Raw genomic sequence first — 17,890 nt, 5'->3', positions numbered from 1 at the left:
TGGTATTTACTACTGAGTTAGGGAGTGTGGGAGAAGTGTCATTATAGAAGAGGTAGAGAGATTGAGTTCGATTTTGTTCATGCACGAGATGATTATGACATATTGTGGTAGGCGTATTAAGGAAACAGTTTGATTTCTATTTCTGGTGGGTAGGAGAGACATGGCTGGAGAGAATATGTATAATAAATAAATATATTTAATGATACATTGTTTGATACGATGTCATTTAATAAAAGTTAGATATTATTACTATCATAGTAATAGTTATTGTTATTATACGCTAAGTGGTATTTAAAGCAACCAACAGATGAGCTTTTCTAGAGAAAGTATGAAGTAAAGGGAGGCTTGGACTGGAAGACAGAATGCTTAGTGGATGAATGGATAAGGAATATTTATGGAAGGAAAGTAAGAAGAAATAATGACCTTAGCAGGAGAATTAAGACAGGAATAGTGGGTTTGTTTGGCAGAATAGTCAAAAATATCAGATGCAACATAGATGTCTAGTAAAATAAGGCCTTTAATGGACCACTGAATTTGACAATAGAATATCTTTGGTGACGGTGACTAGGTAAATAGTAGTAGAGTGATGGGGACAGCAGCCAGATTAAAATGTATTTAGGGATAAATGAGAGGTGTGATATAAAATGGACTGGCTTGGTTGATGTGGCCCAGAAGCCAAGCAGTGACATCTTAAGAATACCAAAGGTTTTTAAATTCCTTTTAATGAAAATATGTGACTAGTTCCAGCTTGACTCTGGAAATGGTCTTAAGGGCAAACAGCAAATGAAGAAAAACTGTTCAAGAAAATCTAGAAAGTTCAGTACGAAAAGTGAGGGATTGTATATTTGAACCAAGACCAGTCTTTCTCTCCCATCCTAGTTTATCAAGGTTGAGATTAAACTCCACACTGCTGAACCAAGAACACAAGACTCCTTCTCCCCGTCAGCTCCCATCTTCAGGCTGTCTTCCTGGGAAGAGCAGGACTTCAACATTTCTTAGCCTACCCTCAGCTGCTTGTTGCTGAGGCCAACTCCTGGGCCAGTTTAGTAGAGAGGTGAGTCGTGGAACAGAGGCTCTACCTTGGGTATAGTGTGCCGAGAATGCTGGGGCCCTCCTAGCCTTTCCCCCAGCTCCTGAGACATGGTTCCATGCCAGAAGAAGCAAGCCAAGAGGACCTTAGGCTTCCCTCCCTCCAATGAGCAATCACCTCCTAGAGTAGGGGTGGCACTAAGAAGTTGGCCTTTGTCCCCACCCCGGATCCAGAGCGCTGACTCAGAGACGTTGCCCGAGGGGGAGAAGCAGGCTGTAAAACACATAGCTCCTCATGGCTTCCCAAAGGAACTGACTTCATTTGTGGCAGAACTTATAGAAATTTCAACCTAAGAGCCTTTTCAAAAATAGTAGAGGTTGTAGTGAAGGAAATTGGGAGATTCTTGGATCTAATGAAGATACAGCCTGGACACAGGCTGGCTAGTTTGCAGGAGAGAATCAGGGGATAAGACGTCTGGGAGGAATCTTCCTGGGTCAGAACAAATATCCAACAAGGACTTCTGAAACTGTTCCATAAAGCAACTACATTTGATTAGTTTGTAGAGGAATTTATACCCGAGGACATTGTTGTAAATAGTAGAGCAATCTGCCAACACTTAGTGGAGCTTAACAGCACCATTAACCATTGGTGAACCATGAACCATTGGTGGTTTGGTGGTAGAACTCTCCTCTCTCATGCAAGACACCCAGGTACAGTTACTGGCTGTGCACCTCATATGTAGCCACCACCAGTCTGTCAGTGGAGGCTTGCATATTGCAGTGATGCTGAACAGGTGTTCAGTGGAGCTTCTAGACTAAGATGGACTGGGAAGAAAGGCTTGGCAATCTACTTCCGAAAATCAGCCAGTGAAAACCCTGTGGATCATCATGGTTCGATCTTCGGCCAGTCATGGGGATGATGCCGCACTGGACATGGGGTCGCCATGAGCTGGGATCAACAGGGTCAACTCGATGGCAGCTAACAAGAACAGCAGCTGGGTGTGGTCAGGGAAAGAGTAACAAACCAAAAAAAAACCTGTTGCGGGTGAGTCAATTCTGACTCATGGCGACCCTCTGGGACAAATTAGAACTATCCCATAGGGTTTCCAAGGAGTGGCTGATGGGTTCAAACTGCTGACCTTTTGGTTAGCAGCTGTAGCTCTTAACTGCTGTACCACCAGGCCTCCAAAAGTAGAGGAGAGCCCTGCTCTTACCACTGTCATCCTAGGGTGGACTAGTGGGCATACCCAAAGCCGTACCTCCCTGCGAGCAATATCAGAGACATAACCATGTAGGGAGTGGGGGGTGTAGATTTCACTGAAATAATCCAGCCAGTCACTAAACAAATAAACCAGCAAATAATAATAAACCTTAGATGAGGGGCATCAGTACCTACAATTGCTACAATATGCTTTCTAAAATGTCCAGTTTCCAATAAAGTAATTATGAGTCATACAAAGAAACGGCAAGTATGACCCATAAACCAGAAAAAGCATGCAACAGAAATTGCCCGTGAGAATGACCAGATGTTGGATTTAACAGGCGAAGATCTCCAAGTAGTCATTATAAGTAAGTTTGCAGAACTTAAAGAGATAGAAGCTTTAAAAGAGAGTCAAACGGTAATTCTGGAGTTGAAAAGGACAGTAACTGAAACTAAAAACAAAAACAAAAAAAGAAGGAAGAAATCAATAAAGGAGCTCAACAGATTTGAATTGTCAGAAGAAAGAAATAGTGAATTTGAAGAAGGATTGACAGATTATGAAAGCCAAAGGACATGGAGAAAAGAGAATGAAGAAAATGAACAGAAATGTGAGACAACATGAAGTGTACAACATACATATAATGGGAGGGAGTAGCACTAAGAGAAGAGAGAAAGAAGAAAAATACTTGAAGAAATAATTGCTGGAAATATGTGGCTAGTTATTTTGAATAATTATCAGTGATTTCTTAACTAAAAAGCATAAGAAAAATTTTAGCATAGGAAAAAATTAAGAGCACAAAGAATATAGTTCTATTTTGTGTATCTAGGTTTAAATTATTTTTTCTTCAGCTGTCCTTGAGTTTTAATCCTCATCTAGTTTACTAATAAGAATTTATAACATTATTTTCATAAACCTTGTGACCCCTTGCTGTTATTTTTGTTCTTTTTTTGGTGGTTCCTATCACAACCAGTCGCTATTAAGAGTCAGAGTAGAACTCTGCTCTATAGGGTTTTCTTTCTTTTTTTTTTTTTATGGTGCGTTAGGTGAAAGTTTGCGGAGAAAACCAGTTTCTCATTAAACAGTTAATGCATGTTTTTGTTCTAACATGTAACTTTTTGCTGTTATTTTCGTTCTAACCCTGTAGTTCACTGTTAATCTTTTTCTTCATAAGCCTTTTAAATTTCAGTCCAGCTTTAGTCTGAAACATTGTTATGGTGATTAACACTTTTGACCTCTCTTCTTTTCTAATATGTTTTAATCAATCTTTATTTTTTAATTGCAAAAGCTGTTAAATATGTTATTTTGAATATCTTTACCCCCACATTGTCTATCTGTCTGGTTCTTCGGCAATATATTACATGTACTCTTAGGATTTTGGAGCCCTGGTCATGTGGTGGTTAAGAGCTCAGCTGCTAACCAAAAGGGCAGCAGTTTGAATTCACCAGCCACTCCTTGGAAACCTATGGGGCGGTTCTGCTCTGTCCTAGAGGGTCTCTGTGAGTCGTAATTGATTTGATGGCAATGGTTTTATTGGGATTCTTTGGTCTATGTGGTACTATTTGTAGATTTCTAGAGATTTTACTGTTAATGTTATATGTGTATATTTTAAAAACTTTCTGGTTTGAAAAGTAGTATGTTCGTTGTTGACAATTCGGAAAGGCACGAATAAGAAAATAAAACTAACCTGTAATGCTAGGTAATATTTTTGCATATCTGGTATGCCTCCAATTCTATTTGGGAGCATTGTACACAGTATATTGCACTCTTGTTTTTTTAAATTAATGTTGAACTATTTCTCCGTGAATGTACTACTGTTTATTGAAACAATCTGCTATTTTTTGGATGTTGTGATTATTTATGATTTGTACTTTTTCTACAAACAATGCAGTAATGAACATGCTTTTACGTGTATCTCTGGTTATTTTCTTAGTGAAAATTTCTAGTCTTGAAATTGTTGTTTCAAAAGTCATGAACACTTTAAAGTGCTCTTTCCCCCTTTTTTCATTTTACAGGGATGCAAGCGTTTCAAAAAACAGGAGTGAATATGTATTACATGTTAAATAATGTGCCGAGTACTTTTCATGTGTTATCCTATTTGATACCCACAGCAACTCTGTTAAATAACTAGCTTTATCGTCATTAGAGAAGTTACATGACTTGCCCAGTTCAAAACTTATTAGTGGCAGAGTCAGGGCAATAACCCAGGTCTTCTGACTTCCAGTTTAGTGTTCTTCTCACTCACTTAGTGGTTCTCTTTGTGGGAGTTAGAGGCACTCCCATTGTTTGATTGGAGTGTATGTGATTTCCTTCTGGTTGAGTTAGGACAGAAAAAAGGTTGAGCACTACCACTGTACCATTTTGCTGTCTCTGGCTTTATAGGGGCTGTGCTTATGTTTAGAATCTAAGACGTGGCTACAGAAGCAGAACATCTAATCGTGGCTTTTGGAAACAAAACTTAACCAGCCAAAAAAGAGGCTGTTCTTTGCATCATTCCGGGAAAGACAAGGTAGGAAGTTGAGTTATAGCTTTCTACTTCCTACTGAGTTGAATTTTCACAGTTGGAAGTTTATTAATTTAAAACATTGAGTATTTATTCAGACAATAAGTGAAATGTGGTGAAGAGAGTTAAAAGGCTGTATATCTTCTTTTCTGCCAACAGCACTCAGTTGGCAGAACCAAAAAAAAAAATGAAAATGAGAACTACGTATAATTACAAACCCATATTTTAACAAACATTTAACTGCATTTCAATGGGAAATAATTCCATTTCATTAGTAAGGATTATGGGAGTGATGATATGTTCACTTTTCTGTTTATAATTATAATTTATACCGTGTCTACTTTCAAAATGAATTTGAGGCATTTTAATTTGTAACATCATTTTTTTATAATTACAGTAAACTAACCAAAACCTGTTGCCATTGAGCTGATTCCAACTCATAGCGACCCTATATGACAGAGTAGAACTGTCCCATAGGGTTTCCAAGGATGGGCTGGTAGATTTGAACTGTTGACCTTTTGGCTGACAGCTCTTAACTATGTTTTGTATACCAAAACCCAGTGCCGTCGAGTCGATTCCGACTCAGTGACCCTATAGGACAGAGTAGAACTGCCCCATAGAGTTTCCAAGGAGTGCCTGGCAGATTCGAACTGCCGACCCTTTGGTTAGCAGCCGTAGCACTTAACCACTACGCCACCAGGGTTTCCATGTTTTATATATATTGTTTAAAGTGTTTTGTGAAGTTTTTGTTTGTTTTTTAGCAAGTAACTTTCTATAAATATGGAGTTTGGTTATAGTTTATGAACTTTGGAAATGTATTTCATAAGTTTCCTGGAGGAATAAATCACCTCTAAGACTACTCTTTTTCTAATTTGCAATTAGTCAGTTAAAGTGTTCCATTTTTTTTTTTTTATTAGAATATTCTTCTATTAGGCAGCAAGGTAGACAATCACAGGTTATTTTAGTGGCTTTTCAAATAGTTACTAAACTAAAATTGGGTAAATTGGGTATTTATAAGGGAAATTTTAGGAAAAATACTTAGCAGGGGATAGAAGCTTATAAATAAATATACATACATATCAATTTGTTTATAAGCGAAAAAACCAAACCCATTGCTGTGGAGTCAATTCCGACTCGTTGCAATCCCCTAGTACAGAATAGAATTGCTCCTTAACGTTTCCAAGGCTGTAAATCTTTATGAAAGCAGATTAGCACATATTTCTCCAGTGGAGTGGCTGTTGGGTTTGTACTACCAGCCTTTTGGTTAGCAGCAAGCACTTAATATTTTTAAAAACCGAAACCAAACCCGTTGCAGACAAGTCGATTCTGACTCATAGCACAGAGTAGAACTGCCCCATAGGGTTTCCAAGGATCAATTTGGTGGATTTGAACTGCCGACCTTTTGGATAGCAGCTGAGCTCTTAATCACTGTGCCACCAAGGCTCAGATATCTATAAATAAATAAACACATACATAAGCATATGTATAGGCTAGGTTTCTAGGAAGGAGTGTGGAGGAACCAGGAAGAGAAAAGGAAGATAAAACTGAGAAAAACCAACAAAGACGAAGGAGAATAAAGGTTATTAAGATCTGTTAGAAAGCTACCTGGTTTGGAAAAGAGGGAAAGCAGATCAGAGAAAGGAGTATTATGGGAAGAGTTATCACTCCAAAGCTTGTTCAGGATTAGACAATTAATTTACCTGGAAAACAATCCAAAAAGGATCTCACAAATTCATGTTTGAGGCTCTGGAGATGTAATCTGTCAGTTAGAGAGAATAAACTTTTCCTTTTGACAGTGTGATCAAAATCAGGCTGTTCTTGCCAGTACGGACCCTTTCTTCTGGCCTCCTGCCCTACCCACTTCAAATTCTTATCCTGAGACTTTATTTATTTAAATTGTGCTTTCAGTGAAAGTTTACATCTCAAGTTAGTTTCTCACACTCCCCCTTTCCGCCCCAGGTTTCCTGTATCCATTCAACCAGCTCCTGTCCTTTTCTCCATTCTCGTTTTGCTTCTGGACATGAGCTGCCCATTTAGTCTCATGTACCTATCTGAACCAAGATGCACACTCTTGATGAGTATTATTTTGTGTTTTATGGTCCAGTCTAATCTTTATCTGAAGAATTGGCTTAGGGAATGGTTTTAGTTCTGGGTTAACAGAGAGTCCAGGGGCCATGTCTTCTGAGGTTTCCTTAGTCTTAGACCATTAAGTCTGATATTTTTACGTGAATTTGAGTTCTGTACCACACTTTTCTCCTGCTCTGACAGGGACCGTCTATTGTGTTCCCTGTCAGGGCAGTCATTGGTGGTAGCTGGGCACCATCTAGCTCTTCTTTTCTCAGGCTGATAGAGTCTCTGGTTTATGTGGCCCTTCTGTCTCTTGGGCTAATATTTTCCTTGTGTCTTTGGTGCTCTTCATTCTCCTTTGCTCCAGGTATGTTGGGACAAGTTGATGATGCATCTTAGATGATGGCCACTTGCTAGCTTTTAAAACCCCAGACGCCACTCACCAAAGGGGGATGAAGAACATTTTCTTAATAAACTTCGTTATGCAAATTGACCTAGATGTCCCCTGAACCATGGTCCCCAGACCCCCGCCCCTGCTACCCTGTCTCTTGAAGTGTTTGGTTGTATTCAGGAAATTTCTTAGCTTTTGATTTAGTCCAGTTGTGTTGACTTCCCCTGTATTTCGTGTCGTCCTTCCCTTCACCTAAGATAATTCTTGTCTACTATCTAGTTAATGAATTCACTTCTCCCTCCCTCCCTCTCCACCCTCTTAACCATCAAAGAATGTTTTCTTCTGTGTTTAAACCTTTTCTTGAGTTCTTGTAATAGTGGTCTCACACAATATTTATCCTTTTGCAACTGACTAATTTCACTCAGCATAATGCCTTCCAGATTTATCCATGTTGTGAGATACTTCGCGCATTCATCATTGTTCTTTATCGATGCATAGTATTCCATTGTGTGAATATACCATAATTTGTTTATCCATTCGTCCATTGATGGGCACCTAGGTTGCTTCCATCTTTTTGCTATTGTGAACAGTGCTGCAGTGAACATGGGTGTGCATATATCTATTCATGTGAGGGCTTTTATTTCTCTAGGATGTATTCCAAGGAGTGGGATTGCTGGATCGTATGGTAGTTTTTTTTCTAGCTTTTTAAGGAAGTGCCAAATCGATTTCCAAAGTGGTTGTACTATTTTACATTCCCACCAGCAGTGTATAAGTGTTCTAGTCTCTCCACAACCTCTCCAACATTTACTATTTTGTGTTTTTTGGATTAATGCTAGCCTTGTTGGAGTGAGATGGTATCTCATTGTAGTTTTGATTTCCATTTCTCCGACAGCTAATGATCGTGAGCATTTCCTCATGTGTCTGTTAGCCACCTGAATATCTTCTTTGGTGAAGTGCCTGTTCATGTCCTTTGCCCATTTTTTGATTTGTTTGTCTTTTTGTTGTTGGGGTTTTGCAGTATCTTTTTTTTTTATAGATTTTGAATATTAGACGCTAATTGGATATGTCATAACCAAAATTTTTTTCCCAGTCTGTAGGTACTCTTTTTACTCTTTTGGTGAAGTCTTTTGATGAGCATACGTGTTTGATTTTTGGGAGCTCCCAGTTATCTAGTTTCTCTTCTGGTGTTTGTACATTGTTAATAATGTGTTATGTACTGTTTATGCCATGTATTAGGGGTCCTAGCATTGTCCCTATTTTTCTTCTGTGATCTTTATTGTTTTAGATTTTATATTTAGGTCTTTGATCCATTTTGAGTTAGATTTTGTGCATGATGTGAGGCATGTGTCTTGTTTTATTTTTTTGCAGATGGATATCCAGTTACGCCAGCACTATTTGTTAAAGAGACTATCTTTTCCCCAGTTAACGGACTTTGGGCCACTGTTAAGTATCAGCTGCTCATAGTGGATGAATTTATGTCTGGATTCTCAATTCTGTTCCATTGGTCTATGTATCCATTGTTGTACCAGTAGCAGGCTGTTCTGAGTACTGTGGTGGTATAACAGGTTCTAAAACCAGGTAGTGTGAGGCCTCCCACTTTGTTCTTCTTCTTCAGTAATGTTTTACTTACAGGGGCCTCTTCCCTTTCTATATGAAGTTGGTGATTTGTTTCTTCATCTCATTAAAAAATGCCATTGGAATTTGGATCGGGATTGCATTGTATCTATAGATTGCTTTGGGTAAAATTGACAGTTTCACAATATTGAGTCTTCGTATCCATGAGTAAGTTATGTTTTTCCACTTACGTAGGTCTCTTTTGGGTTCTTGCAGTAGTGTCTTGTAGTTTTCTTTGTATAGTTCTTTTACATCTCTGGCTAGATTTATTCCTAAGTATTTTATCTTCTTGGAGGCTCTTGTAAATGGTACTGATTTGGTGATTTCCTTTTCGAAATTCTCTTTGTTGGTGTAGAGGAATCCAACTGATTTGTGTATGTTTATCTTGTATCCTGATACTTTGCTGAAATCTTTTGTTAGTTCCAGTAGTTTTCCTGTGGCTTCTTTGAAGTTTTCTATGTATAAGCTCATATCATCTGCAAATAGGGATACTTTTACTTCTTCCTTACCTATTTGGATGCCCTTTATTTCTTTTTCTTGCCTAATTGCTCTGGGTAGGACCTCCTAGCACAATGTTGAATAAGAGTTGTGATAAAGGGCATCCTTTTCTGGTTCCCCTTCTAAAGGGGAATGCTTTCAGATTCTCTGCATTTAGGAAGATGTTGGCTATTGGCTTTGTAAAAATGGCCTTTATTATGTTGAGGAATTTCTTTTTTATTCCTATTTTGCTGAGAGTTTTTTTTTTTTATCATCAATGGGTATTGGACTTTGGCAAATGCCTTTTCTGCATCAGTTGATAAGATCATGTGTCTTTTGTTTCATTTACGTGATGGATTACATTGATTGTTTTATCCTGAGACTTTAAAACAGAAGGTTGTTTATGGGAAAGAATCAAAGAAGGGAGAGGAGATGGAGAAGGTAGGAAACAGAGAAAAGCTGTCTCTTTTTTGACCTAGTGAGGAAGGAGAAGGAGCTCTGGTTGTACAGTGGTTAGAACTCTTGACTGCTAACCAAGAGGTTGGTGGTTCAAACCCACCTGCTGCTGCTTGGGAGAAAGATGTGGCAGTCTGCTTCCATAAAGATTAGAGCCTTACAGCCTTGGAAACCCTATGAGGCAGTTCTACTGTCTCCTATAGGGTTGCTATGAGTAATAATTGACTCATTGACAATGGGTTTTTTGGTTTGATTATGAAGGAGACTTATTACTCCCTTTTTTATGCCACTTTTATACATTGTTCCTGACTTTATTGTAACACTTATCATAGTATATGCAGTTATTTTTCTTCTGATTTGCTTACTAAATTGTGATCTCTCTAAGGGCAAGAAATATGTGTGTAATTTATCCTTAGAGGAGGAAGGAAAGTAACATTCATTGAGCACCTGATGTGGGCGTACCAATCACTTTGCTAAACCTCAAATCCGGTGTGGTCTTCAAACTTTTTGATATTCATATTCTACAAAAATCTTTTCGTAAATGAGGACTTGCTGGCACAATGAGTTAATATCCATAGTTTCGTCATAATTTTAAGTAGAACTGATAAATCACTCTTTAAAAAAAAAAAGTTGCCTTCAAGTTGATTCCCACTCATAACGGTAGATTCTAAATACCATAGTGATTTGACACCTATTGTAATCTACTTACAAGATTACATGAAGCTCCCTTTTAACATTTGAAAATTTTGTATTCCTTTCTCTCTGAATTTGTAATTGTATTATACTTTTTCCCACCAGATTTTATCCTTATGTAATATATTTTTGTATATGAATGTATTTTATGCATGTAACATATTGTAGTGAAGAGCTCGGCTGCTAATCAAAAGGTCACCAGCTGATCCTTGAAACCTTATGGGGCAGTTCTACCCTGTCCTATAGGGACACAACTTGAAGGTAACAGGTTTTTTTAATATATATATTAAAAATATATATATTAGTCTATAATATTTTATGTATTGAAGTCTTTCTTGCATAACAACAAAAATATGTATGTAAAATGAACTAAAAAATATCATTTAGTCACTGAATTACAATTAACAGATAATTACTAAACCCCCAAAAAGAAAAAAACCAAACCTGTTGCCATTAAGTTGATTCTGACTCATGGCAACCCCATGTGTGTATTACAGAGCAGAATTACTCCATAGGGTTTTCATAAATGTATTAAAATGTTACTAAATAATTCTTAAACCAGAAAACATTAAAAATTATTGGAAGTGTACCTTTTAATGATATGGATGAGACTTTTTTCAATTAGTTCCACCTTTTTTGGATAAATAATACTTATTGCTAAAATAGGGCAATGTTTGTCAATCAGTATAGATTCCAGCTGGGACAGCTCTCAGCATCTGGGCAGTGTCTACAGGCGGGCCTTGCCCTCGGCCTCTGTCACTGGCCGCCACTCAGGCCTGGACTCTGCTGCAGGGCACCACTTGGGAAAGTGTTATAGCCCTTTTGGCTCCACTGTCAAGTGCCTGGGGGCACCCCACTCTCCTAGCAAGTCTGTCTCTTCACTTTGTGGATCAGCAAGCTTAGCTCTAACAGCAAGTGCCTGGAGGTACCCCACTGTGCCAGCAAGTCTGTTCCCTAAAGGCACTCAGCCCACACTCCGTTGGTTGGGAAGCTCACCACAGCTGTCTTGCTCACCACAGCTGTCTTGCTCCCCTGCCCCTAGTGTCGCTGCACTGTCTTGTGCTGTCTCATGCCATCTCCAGTGTTACAGCTCTCTTCTCCTGGGTCTAGGAGGTTCTCAGTGCAGGGACCCTGGGTCCAAAGGATGTGTTCCCCTCCCAGATCTTCTTGGTGGTAGTAAGGTCCCCCTCTACCCTCTGTGGGATTGGATCTTTTGTAAGCCCACTTCTTCCATCAAGACAACAAAGTGCCCAATGTCCGTGGTGGGCCATAGACACCTTATTTGCATAGTAATTGACCAGTCTCTGCAAGATTGTGGTCTAGCAAATAATCTTGGCAGAACTATAGGCTCAGAAAGACCATATATAAAGAGAAACCCATGGCACTGTGTTGTCTATGTGACAACCATCTTCTGATACGTAATGCTCAGGATATAGTTGAAAGGGCAAGGAGCCTTGTTTTAAGTTCGTTGCCTAGAAGAAATAAATTGGCACTGTCTTTGTTGTTTTGTGTCGGAAACACTCTTAGCTTTGCTTCCTAGGACTCGTCCTGAAAAGTGATGCATTCTTTGATGGTGATCAGCGGATGGAAGAGAGAAACTTTTTAAATGAAAAAATTGTCATCAACTTGTTTAAATATAGAACATCCTATCACAATTCCCTATTTCTAATTTCTAACTTCAGTCTTTAAGGAAATAAGGTATAAAATAGGAATCCCAGCAGTCATTTTGTGGTATCTTAATTAAAGAAGGCTTTGCACACAAAAATATTATGAATCAGTCCTTGTTTAGCACTCTAGGCACTTTTACACTCCAGATAATACAATATAGTTACATTTAGGATGGTGTCGTGGATTGCATTGTGTTCCCCCTAAAATATGTGTCAAGTTGGCTGGGCCATGATTCCCAGTGTTGTATAATTGTCCTCCATTTTGTGATTTGATGTAATTGTCTCCCATTTTATGGTATTGTGTAATTATTCTCCATTTTATGTGTTTTAAATCCTAAACCTCTATTAGTGTGGGTTGTATCTTGAGTTACAGCCTTACTTAAGTCACACCCTTACTTAAGTCACACACCCTCACTTAAGTCACACCCTCACTCAAGCCACACATTTGGTTGAGTCACACCTTTTATCTTACAAGAGATAAAAGGAGAGAGAAGCAGAGAGAGGAGGAACCTGAATATCACCAAGAAAGAAGAGCCAGGAGCATAGTGCATCCTTTGAACCCGAGGTCCCTGTGCTGAGAACCTCCTAGACCCGGGGGAAGATTGGTGGGTAACGGCCCTTGTGAAGGAGGAGGTAGGAAAGTTGTACCAGTGTGACTTGTGCAACAGGGTCTCTGATACATTAGCAGGCAAATTAGATTAAGGAAAGGTTGAGTACAAATGGAATTGAGGATATGGGAATTGCTGTCCATTAAACTGTTTCTGTTTCCTCTTCAGAAAGCTGTTTACCTTTAGCAGTACAAATATATACCACTTTGAAAGATCTCAGATCTAATATTTAAGGCAACTTCTATTTTATAGAGAGGGCAACTGAGACTTAGGTGAAGTACTTGCCTGTGGTTATTAAGCTAGTCAGTGGTTCAGTGAAAAGCTCCAAAACTTACTCTTACCCCTATGTCTTACAACCTAGTACATAGGCTGGTACACAATAGATGCTTTCTATGTACTTAAGAATAGCTATTTTGCTTTTTGAACTGTTAATACTTAATGTTGTAGTAGTTTCTTTAATTTTCAACTGCTGGGTGAGCATAATGTTGCAGATGATTCCCTACATAAGAATGTTAAAGATACCTCGTGTTTTCAAACCATGGTCCAGTTGATCTCCCTTCAGCCCCTCGGGTGGTGTCCGTAGAAGTGACTAGTACCTCAAAATACCATTTGCTTGGACATTCTTGGTGTTTATCAGTTAAGACAGAGACCTGTAACAGTTAGCAGTGCTTTGTTTGGTGGGTTTCAACTGACGTTACTGATACTACAGTCAGATGTCCATGAGGTAAATGTACTTTTAAGTTTATATGACAAGTATGTTTTTGTGTTACAGGTATTCTCTGAAACCAAATGACCAAATCTTGGCTGAAGACAAACACAAGGAACTGTAAGTGTATTAAACCCTAGGTTATACGTACTCTGTCAGTGGAGTGGATATAGTGAAAATGGATTTATAATATTATATGGAATATAAAATATAAAGGTGTAATTGATACCATGTCCTTGATCCTAGTAGGATCAGGTAGTCTGCACTAAATATTGAGGAAGGTTAAAAGGAAATAATTATTCCCATATATGCATTCCATCATCTAGGCTAAGGATATATTGGGAAATGTATCATTTTATTTTCTTTTCCTAGATAAAATATTAAATTGTTAATTTTTGGCTCTTACTCATTTCACTCCCCCCCATTAAAAAATTAAAGATGTAGAAATATAATTTTGTTTCATTGTTGCTTTGTGAAAAAGTAAATACCTAGCTATTGGTGCGTAGTTGTTAAGTGCTACAGCCACTAACCAAAAGGTTGGCAGTTCAAATCCACCACGCACTCCTTGGAAACTCTATGGGGCAGTTCTACTCTGTCCTATAGGGTCGCTATGAGTCAGAATCGACTCTATGGCACTGGGTACTGGGTTTTAGCTATTGCTTATAGGTAAAACACTTTAAGTATAAAATTTGAAGTGGGGGTAGAATTTTGTCTCTTCTTTAAATTTTAGGCTAAATGACCTATTCTCCTTTGCCTGTGTAGTTACAAATCTGTTGGAATATTATGCAGTTATTAGAATGTTTTGGAATAATATTTAGTATCATGAGGATTAAATAGGTGAAAAGCTTGCTACAGAATTATGTATCCTGGAAGGAAATTAAAGTAGTTCTCTGAGTGATGGGATTATGGGTGAATTTTATTTTCCTTTTTGTACTTCCCTAATCTTTTCTAATGGGTTGTTTTATTTCTGTAACCACAAAGAGAACTTGATGAAAGAAATTCTAAATTTTTCAAACTCGAAGTGTTCATTTAATATGAGTTGAAATCTACTTGATGGCACCCAACAATAACAACTGAGAGTTGAACTTTTTCAATTTTGTAAGGATAATTGGTGAGCCAAGTGAGCAAACATAATGGGGCCTGAAGGGCACATGCTTTTTTTTTTTTTTTTTTTATTAGTGCAATATGAGTCTTCTGTTTTCTGAATAACTAATGCTTACATAACAAAGATCATGTACTTGCTGGTATATGATTGATTTGACATTAGTTGATAATTTCCTTAATCCTTTTGACTGTTGGCTCTCTGACTTGTGGTTTTTGACTTACACACTAAAGAAAACTCTCAACTGAATATGCCACCATGTTTTAGTTTTCTAGTGCTGCTATGACAGAAATACCACAAGTGGGTGGCTATAACCAAGAGAAATTTATTTCCTCACAGTCCAGGAGGCTAGAAGTCCGAAATCAGTTTGCCAGCTCGAGGGGAAGGCTTTCTCTCTGTCGGCTCTAGGGAAAGATCCTTGTCATCAATCTTCCCCTGATCTAGGAGCCTTTCAGCATAGGGACCCCAGGTCCAAAAGAGACACTCCCTTCCTGGTTCTTCATTTTGGTGGCATGAGGTCCCCCTGTCTCTCTGCTTGCTTCTCTCTTTTATATCTGAAAAGAGATTGACTCAAGCTACAACCTAATCTTGTAGATTGAGTCCTGCCTTGTTAACATAACTGCCTCTAATCCTGCCTCATTAACATCATGTTGTTGTTAGGTACCATCTAGTCAGTGCCAACTCATAGTGACCCTCACTATAGGACAGAGTAGAACTGCCCCATAGGGTTTCCAAGGAGTGGCTGGTGGATTTAAACTGCCAACTTTGTGGGTAGCAGCCGAGCTCTTAACCACTGCACCACCGGGGCTCCACATTACCATCACAGAGGTAGGATTTACAACACATAGGAAAATCGCATCAGAAGACAAAATGGTGGACAAACACGCAATACTGGGTGGGAACTATGGCCTACCTAGCCACATTGATACACATTTTTGGGGGACACAATTCAATTCATAACACGCCATAAGAGCAGAATATTAATTTTTAAAAATTCAACACAGCCGTTCATAAAAACTGCTCATAAATAATCATATTGTGTCTTTGTAATTAAAATAGCTAAGATCTCTTTGTGTTCAAGTCTAAGCTTTTTAAAGTACCATTAAGAGACATGCATATAAAGTAAAATCTAATTATCCAATTAAGGCCATGCATTGTTCTCATAAAACATAATTTTTGATTCTTATTCTAACCTCTAAAAAACTATATTGATTCAGCATGATATTGTAAAAATGCCATGTACTTTTGAAAATGTACTTTGATTCTGTGTATACCATAATTGAGAGCACGACTTTATGTGGTATTAATATGTTTTCATTAAAAATATTCTTGTGTTCCTGAAATCTGGTGATTTAGATTCCATATGCACTTAGTCACTCATGCTCCACGAATATACTTGTTATTTCTTTGCCTGGAGAAGACTGACATGCAACAGAACAGGAACAGACTGGTCAGAAATGACAGTGACATTTGTTTTTCTAAGAGTGGCCTTTCTTAAGTTCCTGTTTTCTATTTTACACATTGAAGGCTCTTTGGGCGATATATTTAAGTACGAAAACCAAGCAGTTAAGATTGTGATTGATCAAAAGCTTTGGGGTTTATACTTTTTCTCTGTCCATGATCAGATGATTGACTGGACTCATTAATCTTACACAGATTTTTCTCCATCTCTCAGAGTTGTAAATAGAGTAATTTAAAATGAATTAGAAAAATTTCACCATTTTATTCAGTAAAGTCTTTTGTTTCACCTACTTGCTAGTCACTATGTTAGGCACTACTTAAAGAAAAGCTGTTGACTTCATTTATTAATGGGGATTTATTCATATATTTGATATTACTTCATATTTCAAGACAGTGTCATAATTGGAGATTTTATAATAGTGGGTTTCTTACTGTTGGATACATCTACAGTCATGGAGGATGAAATAATTTTGATTCACTTATGAATATCTAAATTCTGTATTACTTTGAATAGACTATTGAGAGATCTGATCTTAAGTGTTCAAAGAAGAAAAATTACAAGTTGGCTGAAGTTAGGGCTAAATCCCAAAGGCAAATAAAAATAAGTTCAGAAGTATCCATGGCACTTAACACAGGTAGCAGTAACCTAATATCTGAAGTTTTTTTCCGTTTGCTTTATAAAAAACCAACTTTATAAGGCATGGGGAAAGCCCCTTTTAAAAACAGATTTATATTTATGTGGGTTTTCAAATAGCCACCAAGGTGAAGGGTGAACTTTTGTGAGTGTGCATGCTGTTGTAGAAATGAAGTATATTTTACCTTCTAATATTGAAAGAATTGTCTTTAATGCCTATTTTTATGTCAAAAATTATTGTCAGAATTACCCAATAATTTTTTTTAAATTTGATTTGTAAAAATTATATCGTTTTTGAGTTTTTTTAATCAATTTAGGATTGTGATGAAATGGAAGAAAATAATGTATACAAGAGGAATGAAGCAAGGGTATTGGAAAGGGCACTCTTCGGTCTTGCGATGTAAAAAGATTACAGTTTCTTGGAGAACATTGTCTAATTTCTAAACCAGCAGGGGAGATTGATAAGTATTTAAGTCATATGTTTAAGAATATGTTCAGAGTAGTTAGAAACATTCAGTAACACCTGGTACACACTTAAATCCATTCGTAATAATGTGTGCAACTTAGCAGTTCTCTGAAGACATTAAGATTGTTTTGGTAAGAATGATCTAAGAACTGATAGCCTATAAAAAAAAAAGAATTTTTTTTTTTCTCTATAGAGCTTAACAAATTTTGTTCATGAAAAAATATATTTGCTTAATTAGGAAGGAAAAAAAAAAACCTGGCAGGTAAAAAGTCCAAATTGAAATACAAGACAATTAGTACCAACAACATGATTAAATGTGTATTAATGTTTTTTCAATACTTATGAGGTACATTTTTTTAAAAATGTGAATATTTTTATGGTCCCACTCTCAGAGGTCACTTTCTTTCATATCTTTTAAATTATAGAACTTTAATTCTAGAAGTGAACCCTAGAATTAGTATCTGTATTTTATCACAAATATGCTGAGATTGACAGGGATAAGGTGACGGGACACACAGCTAGTAATGGAAAAGCTGGACCAGAGTCCAAGTCTTGATTCCCATTCATGTGCTTTTTCTTTCACACCAAACAGCTCCCCAGGTGTGCACTGATTATGGAAAAAAAGACTAATACCCATTGCAAGACTCAGTTACTGATTGTAATTGAACTCATTAGCTGTGTCAAGACTCAGTGGCTAATTAACTTAATATCACAGTGTTGTGGTTTGGTTTAAGAAATCACTTCAGACCGATAGCTGATGCTGAGTGAGTTGAGGAGAGAATCAACCAAATACTGTATATATAAAAATACAAGGTAC

General features: G+C 37.6%; 1 protein-coding gene across 3 annotated transcripts in view; it reads left to right on the top strand.

The window, feature by feature from the left end:
- The window catches only part of ADK (adenosine kinase), a 567,694-nt gene that overhangs the window by 51,455 nt on the left and 498,349 nt on the right, over positions 1–17,890 (top strand). For all 3 annotated transcript variants that reach the window (XM_049855646.1, XM_049855647.1, XM_049855648.1), the window contains one exon: positions 13,477–13,530. In XM_049855646.1, coding sequence (XP_049711603.1) covers positions 13,477–13,530 — 54 coding nt within the window. Of the gene's footprint in view, positions 1–13,476; positions 13,531–17,890 lie in introns of those variants that run through there.

This window comes from Elephas maximus, chromosome 16 (assembly GCF_024166365.1).
Source record: "Elephas maximus indicus isolate mEleMax1 chromosome 16, mEleMax1 primary haplotype, whole genome shotgun sequence".
NCBI lineage: Eukaryota > Metazoa > Chordata > Mammalia > Proboscidea > Elephantidae > Elephas > Elephas maximus.
The sequence above is the reverse complement of the archived record's forward strand: the minus strand, read 5'-3'. Positions and strand labels throughout refer to the sequence as shown.